The sequence below is a fragment of the Brachyistius frenatus genome, unplaced genomic scaffold, assembly GCF_029030835.1.
Source record: "Brachyistius frenatus isolate BFR_SWC_R1_liver_20210118 unplaced genomic scaffold, ASM2903083v1 Contig_1, whole genome shotgun sequence".
Classification (NCBI taxonomy): Eukaryota; Metazoa; Chordata; class Actinopteri; family Embiotocidae; genus Brachyistius; species Brachyistius frenatus.
In genome coordinates this window covers 8,250,278-8,266,909 of record NW_027210600.1, presented here as the reverse complement: position 1 = coordinate 8,266,909, position 16,632 = coordinate 8,250,278, and the positions used below count along the sequence as shown (strand labels likewise).

The following is a 16,632-nucleotide window of genomic DNA, read 5'->3' as shown; positions in this document are numbered from 1 at the left end:
ATTCATTCCGTGCTGTGATTCCAAATCTGGGACCGGGATAATTATGACTCTCAAATACCCCATCAACAAACAAACACTGATGGAGCAGAAGAAGAAAAAAATAAGAGGTAGCTAGCTAGCCATGCGCACACGCTGATGCGCATAGGTGGACTGACAACTGAAAGCAGAATTCTTCCACTGTGCAGTGCCGATACAGACAAGTCAAACAAAATCCGCAAGCCAAAACAAATCTCCAGCAAAAATGCCAGAGGAGAGGAGGAAAATATAACACCACACCTCACTTGAAACCACATCCCCTGGGGAACACCTACAAAGCATATCAGCAACCCACATAGCTATTGTCAGGTTACTGACTCTACTCAACACAAAGATTTCCACTTGTATTTACTGACAGCACATGGCTAGAGTGAATTCTGAGCTGTTGGGAGAGCCTACAGAAGCTTTTCTAATAGGCTTATGATACCTCATATCTTCTAAACGAGCTAATTTGAAACAGCAATGTCATGGTTATGGTTTAAGTCAGTCAATTGATGCAGAATTATGTGTCATTACATGTGTGTTAATAGGCTTAGCGCTTTACATATTGCAACTTAATGATAAATGCATGATGAACAATTTAACTGAAGTACAATGAGAGAAAAAACAACTCCAGAAAAACAGCCTTGCAGAACATTTACAGCAAAGCAACCGATAAACTACCCATCAGTTGCCATCGATGCAACACAAAATATGCCATATCCTCAGGTCTGGAATATGCATTACACCGTTAATTAGAGTATGTGGGTTCATTCAAATAAGGCAAGTATCAAATGGTGAGAACAGAAGTGCAAGAGAGCTAAGTTATACATTTTATATAGCCTACTTTTTTGTTTGAGGCCAGTCAGAAGAATTTAATCTGGAGACAAATAAAACATTTGGCAACATCTACAACATGTTGCTCTTTTAACATACTCATGAGTGAAGTTAGTTCAAATATTTCTAAACAAGACTTAAGAAGTTGAAATGACGGCTAAACCAACGCATAAAGAAGCCAAGGTCCAGTGCCAGAATATAAGATCACGGAATGAAAGACTTAAGTAGCCAATAGAGAGATAAAAAAAAAAAAAAACAATAAAACAAAGACATTGTAGGGACAGAAGCACAGAGAAAGCAAAGGATGGAAAGAAAGGCACACATTGCATTTACCGTGCTGAAGTCTTGCCAACGTACAAACCTCGAGAGATGTTGAAGGGAAAGGTTAACTCCACTGCGGAATTTAAATATCACTTAGAGAACGATTCAAAGAATCGGTGCATGTTTACATTTCCCACAAAAAAAGAAACATTAAGCCAACCTTCAGTCCCGTTGGTTACTTTTATCTAGCATTCCACCAAAGTATGAAATCACTTGGAGATATTAGAGCAGGATAACAAGAGGATTTATTGGGATAAAACCACTCAGGAAGAGATAATAGGACAAAGCCTAGCACTCATTTGTGAAATATAATAGTGGGTTGGTGACAGGGGTGGAGGATAAAAGGTTGCCAAGATGTGGGACTCAAGCTAAATTATTAATGATCCCAAAACTTTATCTGGGTGTGATGGTGAGGGTTAGGTTAAACAGAGTCGTGCATTATGCTTTTAATCAAACTGAGTGCACGCTAAAAATGCTGACCATAGAGTCTAACCTTGTGATCAGGGAAAGGAAGGTTTTATGTGTGTCTGTGTGCACGTGTATGTGTATGTGTACCTGAATGTGTGTAAGTGATAATGTAAAATAAAAAAATAAAAAAGGAGCAGACAAATGAGGTGAGGCAGCAGACCATGAGGGTACAGCATTGTCAATTGTTTTGAAAGTGGAAAACAAAGACTCTTGATGTAATGCAACCATGCTTCCAAAAGCTGCATATGAAGGTGACCTCCACTCATTTGAGCAACAATAATTGTCAAAAAAAAAAAAGAAAAGAAACAATGAATACAACACAAGGTCAAATGTTCCCACTGGATCACCGATGAGCAATACTGGAGATGACTGTTCTACACTAGCTAAAGGCGCTCCCGTTTTACTGGAAAGTGTGTGGTTTGCTACATACCTTCCATGTTGGTTGACACATATGAGACTCTATAACACCCAATTGCAACTGAGTATCACCGCTCCTAGTAAACCAAATCAAAACAGATTGCATATCATGCCCATTTCAAAACACAACAGAAATTCACTTTTCTTTCCATAGATATTCACAAATTTATAGACATCGAGATTGAATCATATTTTCCCAAAATATAATTTCACTTCTGGAAAGAGAAAAGAAATAGGGGTGTGAGGATTTGGACTTTAATAGCAAATTTACTTGTAGTAGGTTGAACCTTTTTTGTGTGTGTGTGTGTGTGTGTGTGTGTGTTTTTGCCTTTTGTTAGCTCTTGGTCCCAAAACAAATCAGGCTAGGATCGGGACATGTGAAATATTATGAAAAGCTAAATTAATCAAATGATGATCGCTGTGGTAGAGACTGTTGAAAATTCCAAAGCAAAAAATTTCAGTAATCAACAGTCCTGAAAAAATAAAAAATAAAAAACGAAGAAAAAAAAAGCCAATGTGTAAAAGCATTATCATTTCTTTCAGGATTGTTTTCATTAACAAAAAGGGGAAAAAACCAAACATTTTTCAATACATCTATAGAACATTGTCATAACTGATTAAAAAGAAGAAGAAAAAAAAAGTCAAACAGATGAAACTGTTGAATTGATCAAATTTATGCCACTTATTCAATTTCTATATAGATCATTTCAAAATGTATCTGACTATTCACCTGAATAAGAGACTTCATGACCTTTCAAGATAAACATATGACCTCATTACTGCATCAAATCTGATAAATACACAAATTAATCTGAACACCTTATTATCGCCCCCCAGTGGACTTGATCCACACTGCTCTTTTGAAGGGAGTCAGAGCGATTACATGTGCAAAACAAAAGAGCGTCTCCCAATCACATTTTCACTCACCCCCTCAATTACTGTTTATTAGCCTACATCGCCAATACCCGTTTGGATAATGAGAATCACAGCATGCCTCACTGATTTGGTATCACCTCTTATATCATCCGCTTCCAAACCAGCAGCGTTCAATTGACTCGTTCTAGCGTTTTCTTTGAATTTCAGATTACATCTAACTAGGACTAGCAATGTAGTGGCGAATAAAGATTGTGCACTAAGATATCCAGCAGGTAAAGATCATAGGACAATCCACCAATAAACAGAAAATGTGTTTATATTTTCCAGGAACAAACAACAACAGAAAAAAAAAAAAAAAAATCTGTTCCTTTCATCAACTGTTTCCCTGTAACTTAAATTTGAGACTAATCCAAAAATTGTATGAAGCTGAACTGAAATTGAATGTTATTGCCCTCCTCTACATTCCTTTCTCGCACGTGTTGTTCCATCTCCAGCAGCATTATCTCTGACCACACCAACATCCCTTTTTTTAACAGGACACCAAATGCACAACTTGCCAGTAGCGCTCCACACTCCGGTTCCGGTGGCATCAACCTTTTCATCATTTGGTTGAAGAGTTTGTTTTTATTAAGAAGGCTATACCAGACGCATAATCACTATACATTGATTTAACATTACCTTTACAATTAAATTCTTCACTGAAATTACAGAATAAATATATGCACATTTTTCTTCAAATCTTTGTGAGAGAGAAAACATTAAAAGTGCCTCCTACAAAGCCGTTAGTGGGTGGCGATGGGGAATCCAGAAGCAATGGAAGGGGAGAAGGGGGAGGGGCTCTTAACAAAGTGTGTGGAAATATCCAGAAAACTTCCGGCATTGTCTTATAATAATATTCACAAATGTTTTACCATCCGTGCGACGGTGCATCCTTTTTACGAGAAGCACCCTGATATAGACAGAAGTCCTCATTAATAGTAATAACCATATTAATAAGATATAAAAATTAAATAGAACACTGAACTCTAAATGTGTTGCAGTATCTCTGTTCATAATGTGATGTAATAGTTCTGAGTAAATCCTCTCACTTCCTGCACTGAAGCGAGTGCATGCAGCAAACTGCAGTTCATTTTAATATATGTATTTTTTTTTTCTCTCTCTTTCGATCATTTCCTACAAACTTTATGTGCACGGCCTCCAGGTGTTTGTACATCCTAGTCAGGGGTAAAAGAGACAGAAAGAAAAACCCCAAGTCAGGGAGACGTCCAGCTCCCGTGCGTCTTCATGGTAACTCCATAAAAATGGATTTTGGTGGCAGATGGTAGGATGGTTTGTATGTTTATTCCCCAGAGCCCCTCTTGTTTCTCTTTTGCTCTCTCGTGGGCATATAGAGATATTTATATATTATAAAAATAACGGCTGTTGACATTGCTGGCTACTCTGAAAAAAAGGCACTTAATTGAAATATCTGAGAATGGCCTCTCCTCCAAAGTGATTTGGGGGGGAAACGTTGTGACTGTAATATAATATTGTATTTTATATCATGCTGCTTTTTCAAGTTAATTTTTTAGTATTGGTTTTTGGGTGATTTTGTTTGGAGGGTGGCAACGTGAATATGTTGACTTTGTGTTTCGTTTTTTCTCCACGGGCTAGAGATGTTAAAACCGGTAAGATTTTTCCAAGACTTCGAGGTAATCCGGCTTGGTTTGAAGTTTGGCCCTTAATTCGAGGTAATCGCTTTGGGACGGGTCGGGGTAGCAGCCTTTCCCCGCCGTGAAAAGCAATGTCTCCTTCAGCCGTGCATCCTGCTGCAAATCCGGGTACTGCATGCCTGGTGGGTGTGCATGCGCCACATGCATGTCCTTTAGTTTGGGTACTGTCCCATACAAACAGTCTACAAAGCCCACTGTTGGCGTGGGCCTCTGACTGTCAATCACTGTCGGGCAGAGCCCTCCATTCTCATGAAATCCGGCCATGTCGGCCGTGGTGTGGTTGACTGTAACAATGGTGTTGAGCTGAGAATTGGAGACAGCCAGGGTCCACTCTCTCTCTTTCTCTAACAAGGTTCTGTAGTTACTGTTGCTACTGCTTCCATTGTCTCTCTTCTCTGAAAACTGTGCTCTCTCCTCTTCTGCTATCTCCCCCTCTCTAGGCTTATAAATGGGGTTGTTACACATCTGAGTCACAGGGTGGGGGATGTAATCATAAACGTGGCCATGAGCATGTGTGTGACTAGTGTGAGTGTGTGCGTGCATACTGGGTGTTGGTTTCTCCGGTGTGCCAGTGTTCCCCGCACTGCTTTGCCTCGGTGGGTCCTCAAAGATCCTGCATTGCATTTGGATCCCTGTCAGGTCTACCTCAGAACGTTTCCGGAAAGGCAGCTTCTTCCGACGACGAAGGACAAAGGCAAAAAGCCCGGCAGCCACAAACACAGCGGAGATGAAGAGGAGGAGTAGGCTGAGGATGAGGACCGACAGCGGGACAGCCCCTCTGCCACTAACCTCACCCATGCCAGAGCTCCCTGTGGTGAGGTCATCCCCACCGGGCAGGGCAGGGGAGGGCCCTGAAGAATACTTAAGCTCGGGACAGATGACCTCAACCTCAAGTGAACGCAGATCCTTCCCAAAAGCAAACTCGGGTGTCTTGCAGATGACGTCACCAACGACAATGACAGAAGAGAGCTTTTCCACCCACTGTTTGAGGGGGATAATATCACAGGAGCAGTCCCAGGGGTTCTGATGGAGATCAATCTGGACAATGGAGGCCAGATGCTCTAGGACGCCACGCACTGGCAAGGAAAGGAAGTAATTGTTGCGGAGGTTGAGACGTGCAAGGTTGGTGCCAGCAAAGGCATCAGTGGGTAGAGAGCGTAACAGGTTGTTGTTAAGGAAAACCAGCTGGAGGTTTGGCATTAGGGAGAACGAGTTAGGTTGTATCTCACGAATGACATTATACTCAAAGTAAAGATAACTCAACATTTGAAGCCCCCGAAACATCCCAGGGGTGAGTCTTTCTATGTCATTCCCATTTAGATATAAACTTTTCAGGTTGGGTAGGTTGATGAAGGCGCCCTCCTGGACATAGGATATCCGATTGTTCCCTAAATGCAATAAATCCAAACTTGAGAAGTTCCAGAAATCGGATCGGTAGATTTTCTGTATTAGGTTCCCACTGAGATATAATTTCTTGGCATTGAGGGGCCGTGGCAGAAGCTCTGAGATGTTGTGAAAGCTTTTCTCTTTACAGTTTACTGTTAGCCCCAGATCATTGATGTGAAGGTTGCAAATACATCCAGTTGGACAAATTATCGGGATGGGAGGCCTTGTTTGGTAACCGGCAATGGGGGGCTGGTTGATACCTGGGTAGATGCTACGAGGGGTTGGGGGGTTCTTTGTAGGCCGAGGTCGTTTGGTAGTTTTGACAACTCGTTCCTTGTATTCCACAGAAGAGGCTGTGTTGTGAAAGGACGAGAGCATGGAGGAAGGTTTAGTAGGCCATGTGTTCTCATTGCTGAACGGAACCCGGGGAATTCCCAGCTTGGCCTCAATCTCTGCATCGGAGAGCAGAGGACAGAGCTCACTGCGCTTGATTTCCCGCAAGTCTTTCCTGTGTAAGTGGAATGGGTATTCACATGTGATTTCACCCACCAAAGCTGTATAAGGGATTCTCTCCAGCCATGTTTTTAACTGGACAATCTCACACACACAGTTCCAGGGGTTGTCCTCCAGCTGGATTTCCATCAGGCTCCTCCCAACATACTCCAGCGTGCCCTTATACGGCAATGTCTTTAGTCTGTTTCCTCTCAAGTCCAGATGTGTGAGTGACACCGACCGAAAAAGATAATTTGGGAGTACGGGGATTAGATTGTCATTTAGTATGAGCACTCTCAATTTGTGAAGGTGCCTGAATGCACCACTTTCAATCCTTTTGATTACATTGTAGTCTGCCTGGAGATACTCTAAACTCTCCAACCCCAGAAAAGTGTCATTCCGGAAAACCTCTAGTTTGTTTTCATGTAGGAACAGCCGTTTGAGTATTCCTAAGCCGTTGAATGCTCCAGCGTGGATATCTTGCAAGGCGTTATTACCCAAATTAATGGAAATGGCATTGTTAAGATGGAGGAAGCTGTTAAAGTAAAGCTTCCTCATGGAGTTTCTCTGCAGGTTGAGCTTGAAGGGCCGGCTCCATATCTGGGAGATCTGGCTGACATTTGTAAATCCTTTACTGTCACAGTGGACATGGAAGATGCCCTCTTTGACCTCGCAGTAACAGGGCTCGAAGCAGGGCTCGTCGATCTCCTCGGAGTCCTCTAGTAGTGGGATCGGGGTGGTCCATCCTAAGGCTATGGTGCTCAGCAAGGTAACCCACAGCATCCTCACTGACACCAAGGGGATGAAGTCTTGGCTCCAGGGACAGAGCCACTTCACAGCACTGCAACAGAGAACAGAGAAAGAGAATGGGAGGGAGGAGGGGAGGGAGGGAAGGAAGGAATGAGGGTCGTGATTACACATACAGGTACACACACACCCTCACGAAGTTAAGTTTGAGGAGAAGGAGGAAGGCAGAGAGGAAAGAGAGAGAAGAGGAAGGGTGCATTAGTTTCCGTAGAATGGAAGACAGCTTTAAAATGAACACCAATGAATAATATAATGATGTTGGAGACTTCTTGGATTTGCAAAATTGCTGGGCAAATTTAAAACAACATATGAGCCAGGCACTCCTGAATGGATATGATACCTAGCAACGCAAACAAATCTCTCCACTCCGACAGTTAACTTCATTACATAGGTGGAAATGTCATTTATTATACAGCAGATACGCCGGTAAGGTCACAATAAATCACCGTAGAGATGCGTATCGCCATGACTAAACGGAGGCTACAGTAGGCGGGTGAGGTTAGTGGTGAGGAGACACTGTCCCTCTGCTGTATTTATTACATAACAGGGACCTCAATCCCTCTCTCGGTAAATGAGAGTCCAGAAAAGTGCGGTGTAAATTAGAGGAGGTGCACTGAAGGTCTAACGCAGAAAGAGGACAGGAGAACAGAAAAGGTGTCAGATTGGTGGGCATGAGTGGGGTGAAATAGGCACTATCGAGGGACTTTCTGAACCCCCACCCACCCCCCACCCCCATACCTCCACCCCCATCTCATTAAAATGAACCTAAACATATTTATATTTCCACATCTATGAATCATGTAAACTGGACAAAAAAAAAACATGTGGGCCTAAATATTATGTAAACAGTGCCACCACGGCTACATATAATGTCTGGTATTTTATCAGTTAACATATCAGTTATGTACCAAAAAGACCAAAACTAGGCTAAGTGTGAAAGCAAAAATAGTCCATTTGGTCCACTGATTTAAATGGCCAGAAAACGGCAGAGCCCGAGCTTTGTGCCCTTGGCATTTTTCTTGGGTTCCATCCATACAAACCCACTGAAAAGGGAAACTGTTGATTTATTCAATGTAATTGAGCCTGTCATCTGTCCAAATATAATCAATGCAACTTCTTTTTGCTTTTCCAATCGGCGATGCGATTGGACAATTGGAGGAGCAACGGCACAAGTGAAAAGCGCAGTGGGCGAAGCAGCTGCTCCGAGAAGCCCAGTTAAGAGCCAATGTTTTGGTAGATCCGGCCGACCAAACAATTTCATAAGCAAAGAACTGACCAATGAAAAAAAAAGTAATTAAAAAAATGTACTATTAATAATTCTGAAGACCTCCAAAAATCTCACTTTGATTTAAAAAAAAAAAAAAAAGATGGAGCTGATAAAAGATTCCTTTCCCTGTCTCCATGGTGTTATGTGCAAAGTCTCTCCCTCTCTCCCTCTATTTTCCCTCTTTCACACACACACACACACACACACACACACACACACACACACACACACACACACACACACACACACACACACACACACACGTAGCCTCTGAAAATAATTTCTGTAGGCTGTGACTTTTCATCCAGCCACGCACACGGCTGTCCGTTTAAACGAAGGTGTTGAAAATCCAGAGGGAAACACGCTGCCGGAGCAGAGCCGCTGCCCATGGTGCTGAAACAAAACAAAAAAAAAAACCAGCAACAGGAAAAGAGAGGATCAAAAAAAAAATATATTTTGTAATCCCAAAAAAGACATGACAGTAAAATGCTGCAATAGAAAAAAAAAAAAAAAAAATCAAAGATCCCTGCACACGATCTCCTCGCAGCAAAATGCACTGTTTTTATTTCCCTCTCCGTGCGTAATCCTCCAGGATTTATTGATTCCGCCTCCATGTTAGAGATCAAAAAGCGCAGATGGAATGCCAAAAAAGTAAAAACGGTATTTAAAGAAATGGAAAACACTGCGTGCCCTGTTATATTCCCTTAGGGGTGTATCAGATCGGGTGGTATACGTACTTAGTTTAGTGGGATTCCAACTTCACATATCCTCCTGCGATGTGTCCTGTTGTTGCCCGGTGCGTCCCGCTCACCGTCCGATGCCGGGCTGTGAGGAAGAGAACGAGAATGGGGGTGACCGAGCCGTTAGAGTGAAGCAGGATGAAACAGAGATAAAGGGGGGGAGATGGAAAGAGAGAGCGGGGCATTGAGGAGGGAAAGAAGAAGAGATGCGCATGTGAATGAGCCACGGTTGAATTAAAAGTGATGCTCATCGCGAGTGGCAATTTCAACACGACCTATTAAACGATTTGAGCCTTCAATGTAGGCAACATCAAACTAAGTTAGTGAGAGATATTTGACAAGTTCCTGTCTATTGAAAACGGTTTGAGAATCCCGTTTTGATTTATTGAATTTCCCCCCCCAAAATAACCTTGCCGTCAAGACAGCGAGGAGAGCAGAGCGCTTACTGAAATACATGCCAAGCATAATGCAGTAGCCTTTCGTCGTGACATTGGCAGGGAAATGGTGAATGAAGAACAAACGTCTATTGATCTGTCGACTGGATCCCTACTATCCGTTATCCTCGATATATGGAGAGCGCTTTTGAAGTCCGTGGCTACGCAGACACCAACAATACATAGAAACGCATACCAAAACCATGCAACCATCTGCATGAGATTGCCTGTGCACATGGAAACAGCCTATAACCACTCACCTTAGTTTCGCACTGCAATTGGAAAGCATCGGGAAAAAAGACCACTAGTTTGAATATTGTTAGATCTCTCTCTTGCTCGTTCTCTCTTTCCCTCCTCTCTCGTTCTCTCTCTCTCTTTTCTTTTCTCTCTCTCTCTCTCTCTCTCTCTCTCTCTCTCTCTTTCTCTCTCTCAGTAGCTGAGGCAAAAGAGAGGAGAGAGGAGAAACGAAGACGTGATAGGAATGCAATCTCTCCAGCTCTCACTCTCCGGTGACTCTGACTCTCTCCCCTTCTTTCTCGTCTCCCTTTTTTTTTTCTAAGCAGTTTGCTTAAAATGCAAGTCCTCGACTTGTGCTCGTCCACTTCCTCTTCCACCCCTTTCCTCCTCCTCCTCCCTCTCCTCCGCTGTCTCCCAGGCGAGCGCTCAACAGCGGTGTAGCCGGGTGAGAGTGTTTTCCTCTCGGCTTTAGGACCGGCTTTCTGTCCGGCGCGGCAACAACAGGAGTCTGTGGATCATATCGACGGTGGTTGGGTCAGCTGCTGCTTTTTTATTTCTTTCTTTCTTTCTTTCCTCAGGTCCGTTTCCCTGTCGTGCGTCAGAGGAGTGAGGGACCGAGCTGGGGAGGTGGCGGGGCGATTGCGAAGGGATGAGAGACGCAGAGGAAAGAGATCTGGCGGTGAGAGAAAGAGGAGGAGGGGAGGAAAACGAGTGATGGAGACGGCTGCGTTATAGTTCTGGGTGCTGTCGAGAGGAGGAAAGGAAGCGAAGTGAAGAGAGGAGAGCGTGAGGAGCGCTCCGGTCTTTCGCAGCGGGGGCGCGCCTCCAGGAAGAAATAAATAAATAAGAGTCAGGGAACGCGCTGAGCGGGGTGGGTGAGACTACCAGACCTGTGGATGACAGTCAGGACGCAAGACGTCTCTCTCTCTCTCTCTCTCTCTCTCTCTCTCTCTCTCTCTCTCTCTCTCTCTCTCTAAACATCTTATTATTATTGAAACTCATCTAATAATAATAATATTTTACTGAGGGTAATTTAATCTGCTGTAGTTGTGGGAGCAAAAGGTGGAGTTGGCACCCTTCACTCTGCCAATACCTCCTCTCCCTGTTGTGGAGACGAAGAGGGTGGCCGCCACGCTATCTGTCAGGAAGCGTGTGTGTGTGTGTGTGTGTGTGGGGTGGGAGGGTGGGGGGGGGGGTCAAGGAACAAGGGAAATACGGAGCGTTTCATCGTTCCCTTCCATTTACGTGTCTTCCCCCGCCTCGCCTCCAGCGGGCAACACAAGCCCGTGTTGTGAGCAGCAAGCAGAGCCAGAGAGCTCACAAGCACGACTGTGACACCATCACGATTTCCAGCTCTTGCAGCTCTGCTCGGGGGGGGGGGGGGGGCTGATTGCATGATTGCAGTGGGAAGTTTAAATCTCCTTACAGTACGTCTGGTTATGTCACACAGCCTAAAATGTTGCTACTATGATACATCATCACATGAAATACATGGTATTCGGCTGCTGGAATACTTGTCAGGTGTCTAACGTTGTCGAGAAGATACCCAAGACGTGACTTGTGGGAACAACTTAAAAAAAAAAAAAAAGCTATTAGTAAGGTGATTTTTACATTCTTGAGGAGATCCTTCATAATTAATCAGGAGGAGGCAATTAAAGTTGATGTCAGTTAATTCTTAAATTCTAAAACTTTTAATTTTATAGATGTTTCACTGACTTTTTAACTCCTTATTATTGACAAAATGATCATCTTGTGCTATCAGGTTGGTAAATCCTTATCCCATTTGTAACCCCTGCTGAGATTTACATGTTATGCTGGATTAATGAAGGCCAAAGGATCGAGCTCCGGGGAGATTGTCATCTGCTGGCCATATAGGAAATAAATAAATCCGCACTGTTGCTGTCACCCTAAATGTCATTGCATGTGGCTCAGGAGACCTCTCTGGTAACATTGTATACGTAATCCCCAATGGCTGCGTGTGTCAACGTATAATCTTCGACAACGTTTGTTTCAGATCATGCCCTGTATTAGAAAAAGTAATTGGTGCCACCACAAGCTGGAAAAATTCTAATTAATGCATGAATATACCTTCAACTTTGGGAAATTACAATTATATGAGTGTTATATGATGCAGATGATTTGCTTTGTCAGTCTATTTGAACCAGTCCCTATCCTATTAGCAAATACCCACAAGTCTTGCCGTACACACCCATGCACACAAGCATAATACACCCACCCACCACACCCACCACACACACACACACACATACACGGATGAGAGGTTAGAGAAGAGTGTTTGGGTGCAGCCGGTGGTCTGTAAAACTGCCATTCTTCCTCATGAAAAGCCATCATTCACTTCTTCAGCCTGTCAGCTACTGTCAGCCAGACTGACATAAGGCCACTACAAACCCTTCATTCAGCTCACAGGACATGGATTGCCCGAATGTTCGTCACAGTGAAACGGTACTAACCTATACAGATCACAGATCAGGGCTAATGAGATCCCTAGCTAGAACTTCCACTTTGAGTGACACAGCAAAAATGGAGAGTGATCGGTTTGGGTTCGACAAGTGTCGTGTCAAATGCAGTTGTTCTAAATGGAAAAGAACCGAAGTGGGTAACAAAAAAATGTATTAGTGTAACGCAAAGAATGAGTTTATTTGCATAGTTGATAAAGTTACAGTTTTACAAGGCGCTGCAGCACCAACTTCTGCTTACCTATACTGTCATTTAAAAAAGCAAAACATTATTTTTAATCATAGCCTTTTTCTAGAAAAGTGATGCAGGGCTGGCACATTAGAAGACAGTTGTGTTTGTGATGGCCACTGTCAAACAATGGCACCCTCTGAAGGGAGACAGCGGGGCAGTGAGCACAAGAATGGGTTCATTTTGAGGGTTGGGGTGTGAATCAGATGTACAACAAACCACAGTACAATATTAACAAAACAAATGTTACATTTATGCTGATGTATAAACATGTATCACTTATTCGTGTATGTCCTTGAAAAGAATAATAATCGTTATTGTATACCTGATATATTGTGAAGAAAGCCCAGTCAACATGTTAAGTTGTCTGGACATGAAAACGCATTAAAGTCAGCTTAGTCATCACTGACATTTTAAGGTCATCACTGCATGAGAAAAGGATGTCAGTGACAACTCTGTCATCAGAGGAGAGCAAATTGCACTTTAACCATGAAGGAGGAAATGGCTTCCAATACTGCTCAACCACAGCTTCAACCTGATATGGAATAAAATAGAATAATATAGACAGGACATACACCAAGAGGACGTCATCTATTTAATCATGCAGTACAACTACAAACAAAGGCAAATATTCATCATAGAGATTTGGACTTTTTTACATTTTTACTGATATAGAAACACATTTCTTTAAAAAGGTCAATGTGGGGAATTAATGATAGTCTTACTCAGGCATAGATGGCTACAAGAGAGGGGAATGTAATGATGCAAATATATGTGATTATAGCAGTAATGATTGGGCCTTTAAATTAATGAATTAAACTGTTCAAGAGTTTAAAAAAAAAAAATCCTGTACACTAATGCAATTACAACAAATGCAAAAGCTAAAGCATAAAAAAAGTTTAGTCTCCATGAAAAACTTTTTCAGCTGTCACCTTTTGAAATGTTCCATTACCGCCTCTGCTTGTCATCAGGGGTTGCGGTGACATACCTCATGCCGACTGCCTAAGTCCTTTGTGGACCACAAGGGACTGTGGTAGGCACAGTCAAATAATTCTCTATCTATCTGTCTGTCCATCTATCTGTCTCGCCTCCTGTCAGTCTGCCTGACTTCTCCGGAGTCAGTGTGACCAATGTGTCACTGGCCTGCCTTTCTTGCTGTCCACTTACATCCCCACCTGGCTGCCTGCCAACCAGACCACCTGCCTGCCTGTCTCTCTACCTGATGGCCTGCCTTCTTTTGGCTGACTGGCTGGCTGCTTTCATGTCTGTCTGTCCTTGAGCTTGTCTGTGGGTCCAATCTGGTCTTAGCTGTCTGATCAATACAGCCCAAGGAAGACCGAATCAATCATACAAAGGAAGATTTGGGGGAAGACCGTAGTCTAATGTGGCTCATGCTTGTTTAAACTGTATGATCATAACACAGACGATTTTTTTTTTATTTCAGAAAATGTCCAACTTCTAATGGTTAAATGGGAATATTTTGTTCTCTCATAAGCATATACATTTACACAGCGAACTGCAGCAACCAGAGATTCTTTAACAGTTTGACATCTCGCTGTCAAGAGATCTGTCCACTAAGACTTGCAAGAAACGTGAAATGACTGGCGTTTTTTTTTGGTTTGTTTGTTTTCAAAAAGTAAAAACACATAGTTCAGTCTATTCTGTACTTGAAGAAATACGGCATGCATTGTTGATGTTTGAGATACTTTATGGAAAGAGGAGAATGTTTGCTGAACCCACTGGACAAAAAAACCCACAGATATCAAAACAAAATCAACATGATAAAATCGCACAATTTAATGATGCCTGTGACTTTAATTAAAGCAGCAACCTTGGAAAGAAATCTGACAAACTATCTTATTTGATTTAAAAAAAAAAAAAAAAGATAAATTCAGTGGTTCATGCATTCACTGATTATACATTATTAAGTGTATGACAGTGCTGACTGTCAATAGTAAGAATTATATAGATAAGGCTACAAAGAAGACTGTCTGAAAATAGAGAATCCACAGTTGCATTCATTTTAAAAGTTTTCTTTGTTGTTCAGGGCCTGGCCTTGTTGGAAAATTCAATGTGTTTCCAGAGAGAAAATCTACCCTGGCCTCAGTTTTAAGAAGCAGTGGCTGGGGAGAACTTGGACTCGGAAACAGAACAGAAACAGATTCTATGAGAAGATCAATTTATGTTTGTATTCAATTTGAACAATGCTCATTTTCAGCACTGCAGAAGATTTTTTTTTTTTTTTTTTCATTTTTTTCCCATGGAAGCCGACAGAAAATTCTTCATGGAAATTAAGCTAAACTCCACGAGCGCTTCTTTTGATATCAAGTATTATAAATTTCCTTTACAAAAGCAGACTCTCCCAGGATTCACTGCAAATATAGTGGGCTCAAGAATAAGTTAAATGTCACACTGGGGTTTGCTTTGCTGAATTCTTCCTAAGTTTATGAAGTCTCTCTCTCTCTCTCTCTTTCTCTCTCTCTCCCTGTGTGTGTGTGTGTGTGTGTGTGTGTGTGTGTGTGTGTGTGTGTGTGTGTGTGTGTGTGTGTGTGTGTGTGTGTGTGTGTGTGTTGCCCCCCCCCCCCCCCCCCCCCCCCCCGCAGCACTTTAATGTGGTCACGTCTGAGTGTTGGCTCAACTAGTGCCAATGAAGTTCAGGACAAAAGAGCATCCAAACATAAAACACAGACAAACTATCTCTCTCCCTTTCTCCCTTTGTCTCTCTCTCTCTCCTTTGTCTCTCTCACTCCCTCCCTTTCTCTCTCTTTGTCTCTCTGTCTCTCTCTTTCTCTCTGGCTCCCTTTCTCTCTCTCACACACACATACACACCCAAAGGACAATCTGACATTGAGACAGAGAAGGTCATTGTCTCATGAGAACATTGCAATGTAAGGACAGCTGTATGGTGTCTCTGTTTTGACCTGAGCTAGAGCTTCTCATCATCACACTCAGGAACATTGTTGCAGTGCACAACAAGAGACCAAGAAAAGAGCACCTATGGTAATACAATGTTTATTAGCTGCTTGCATAATTAGAAAATAAAATATAGTGATTTAATGGGGCACACTGTGTCTTGTATGATCCTGTCACTGTATTTCATCAGTCTCTGCTTCTGCATTTTCTATGTCCCAAGATACAGGGTATGTACAAGCCTTTCCCCTCCACACACACACACACACACACACACACACACACACACACACACACACACACACACACACACACACACACACACACACACACACACACACACACACACACACACACACACACAGCCTATTCAGATAGTAATGTTGTGCGGATCAGACTGAAAGTTTCATAGAGAACTATTTACCAGGACAAGTTACATCAGAAAATTCATAAGCAGACATCACATGGTTCTGTATTGTTCAGTCTCTTTTCAGAGAACAACTAGAGAACTCTGCGGCAGTGGTGTTAAATACAACTCGGGCGGCATAGTGGTGCAGTGGCCTCACAGTGAGGAGGTTCTGGGTTCAATCCAGGCCTGGGGCCTATCTGAGTGGAGTTAGCATGTTCTCCCTGTGCCTGCTTGGGTTCTCTCCGGGTACTCCTGCTTCCTCCCACTCTCTGGAATTGGTGATTCCCCCTAGGGGTGGATGAGATTGTGTCTATGTATGTCATGTCTATATATGTTGGCCCTGTGATAGGGTGTACCCTGCCTTTGCCCCCCCAACCCTGTTCAGGATAAAGTGGGTATAGACAATGGATTGATGGACAACTCTATCTCCTGGAAATGATGTTCCTATACAGCTAAAACATTTTTCACAGTTCTGTTTAGGTGCAATGTAATTACTGGATGTTTTACATTGGTTTTAATGAATGAAACCACAAGTTTCTGACCGCTATTAAAATTGGAAAGAGGTGGTGGAGGTAAATACTGCAGGGACCACAGTTTG

The 16,632-nt window shown here is 42.7% G+C and overlaps 1 protein-coding gene across 1 annotated transcript; it reads right to left on the bottom strand.

Annotated features, from left to right (window-relative positions):
• Window positions 1–2,361: 2,361 nt before the first annotated feature.
• slitrk3a (SLIT and NTRK-like family, member 3a) lies at window positions 2,362–10,826 on the bottom strand. Its single transcript, XM_069687892.1, has 3 exons — window positions 10,033–10,826; window positions 9,336–9,423; window positions 2,362–7,365 (listed from the first exon to the last, which is right to left on the bottom strand). The coding sequence occupies exon 3, from the start codon at window positions 7,305–7,307 to the stop codon at window positions 4,593–4,595; it is 2,715 nt and encodes a 904-aa protein (XP_069543993.1). The 5' UTR covers window positions 7,308–7,365; window positions 9,336–9,423; window positions 10,033–10,826; the 3' UTR covers window positions 2,362–4,592.
• Window positions 10,827–16,632: the final 5,806 nt, after the last annotated feature.

Coding starts and splice junctions, on each gene's coding strand:
- slitrk3a (XM_069687892.1), bottom strand. CDS start 7,307: ATGCTGTGGGTTACCTTGCTGAGCACCATAGCCTTAGGATGGACCACC.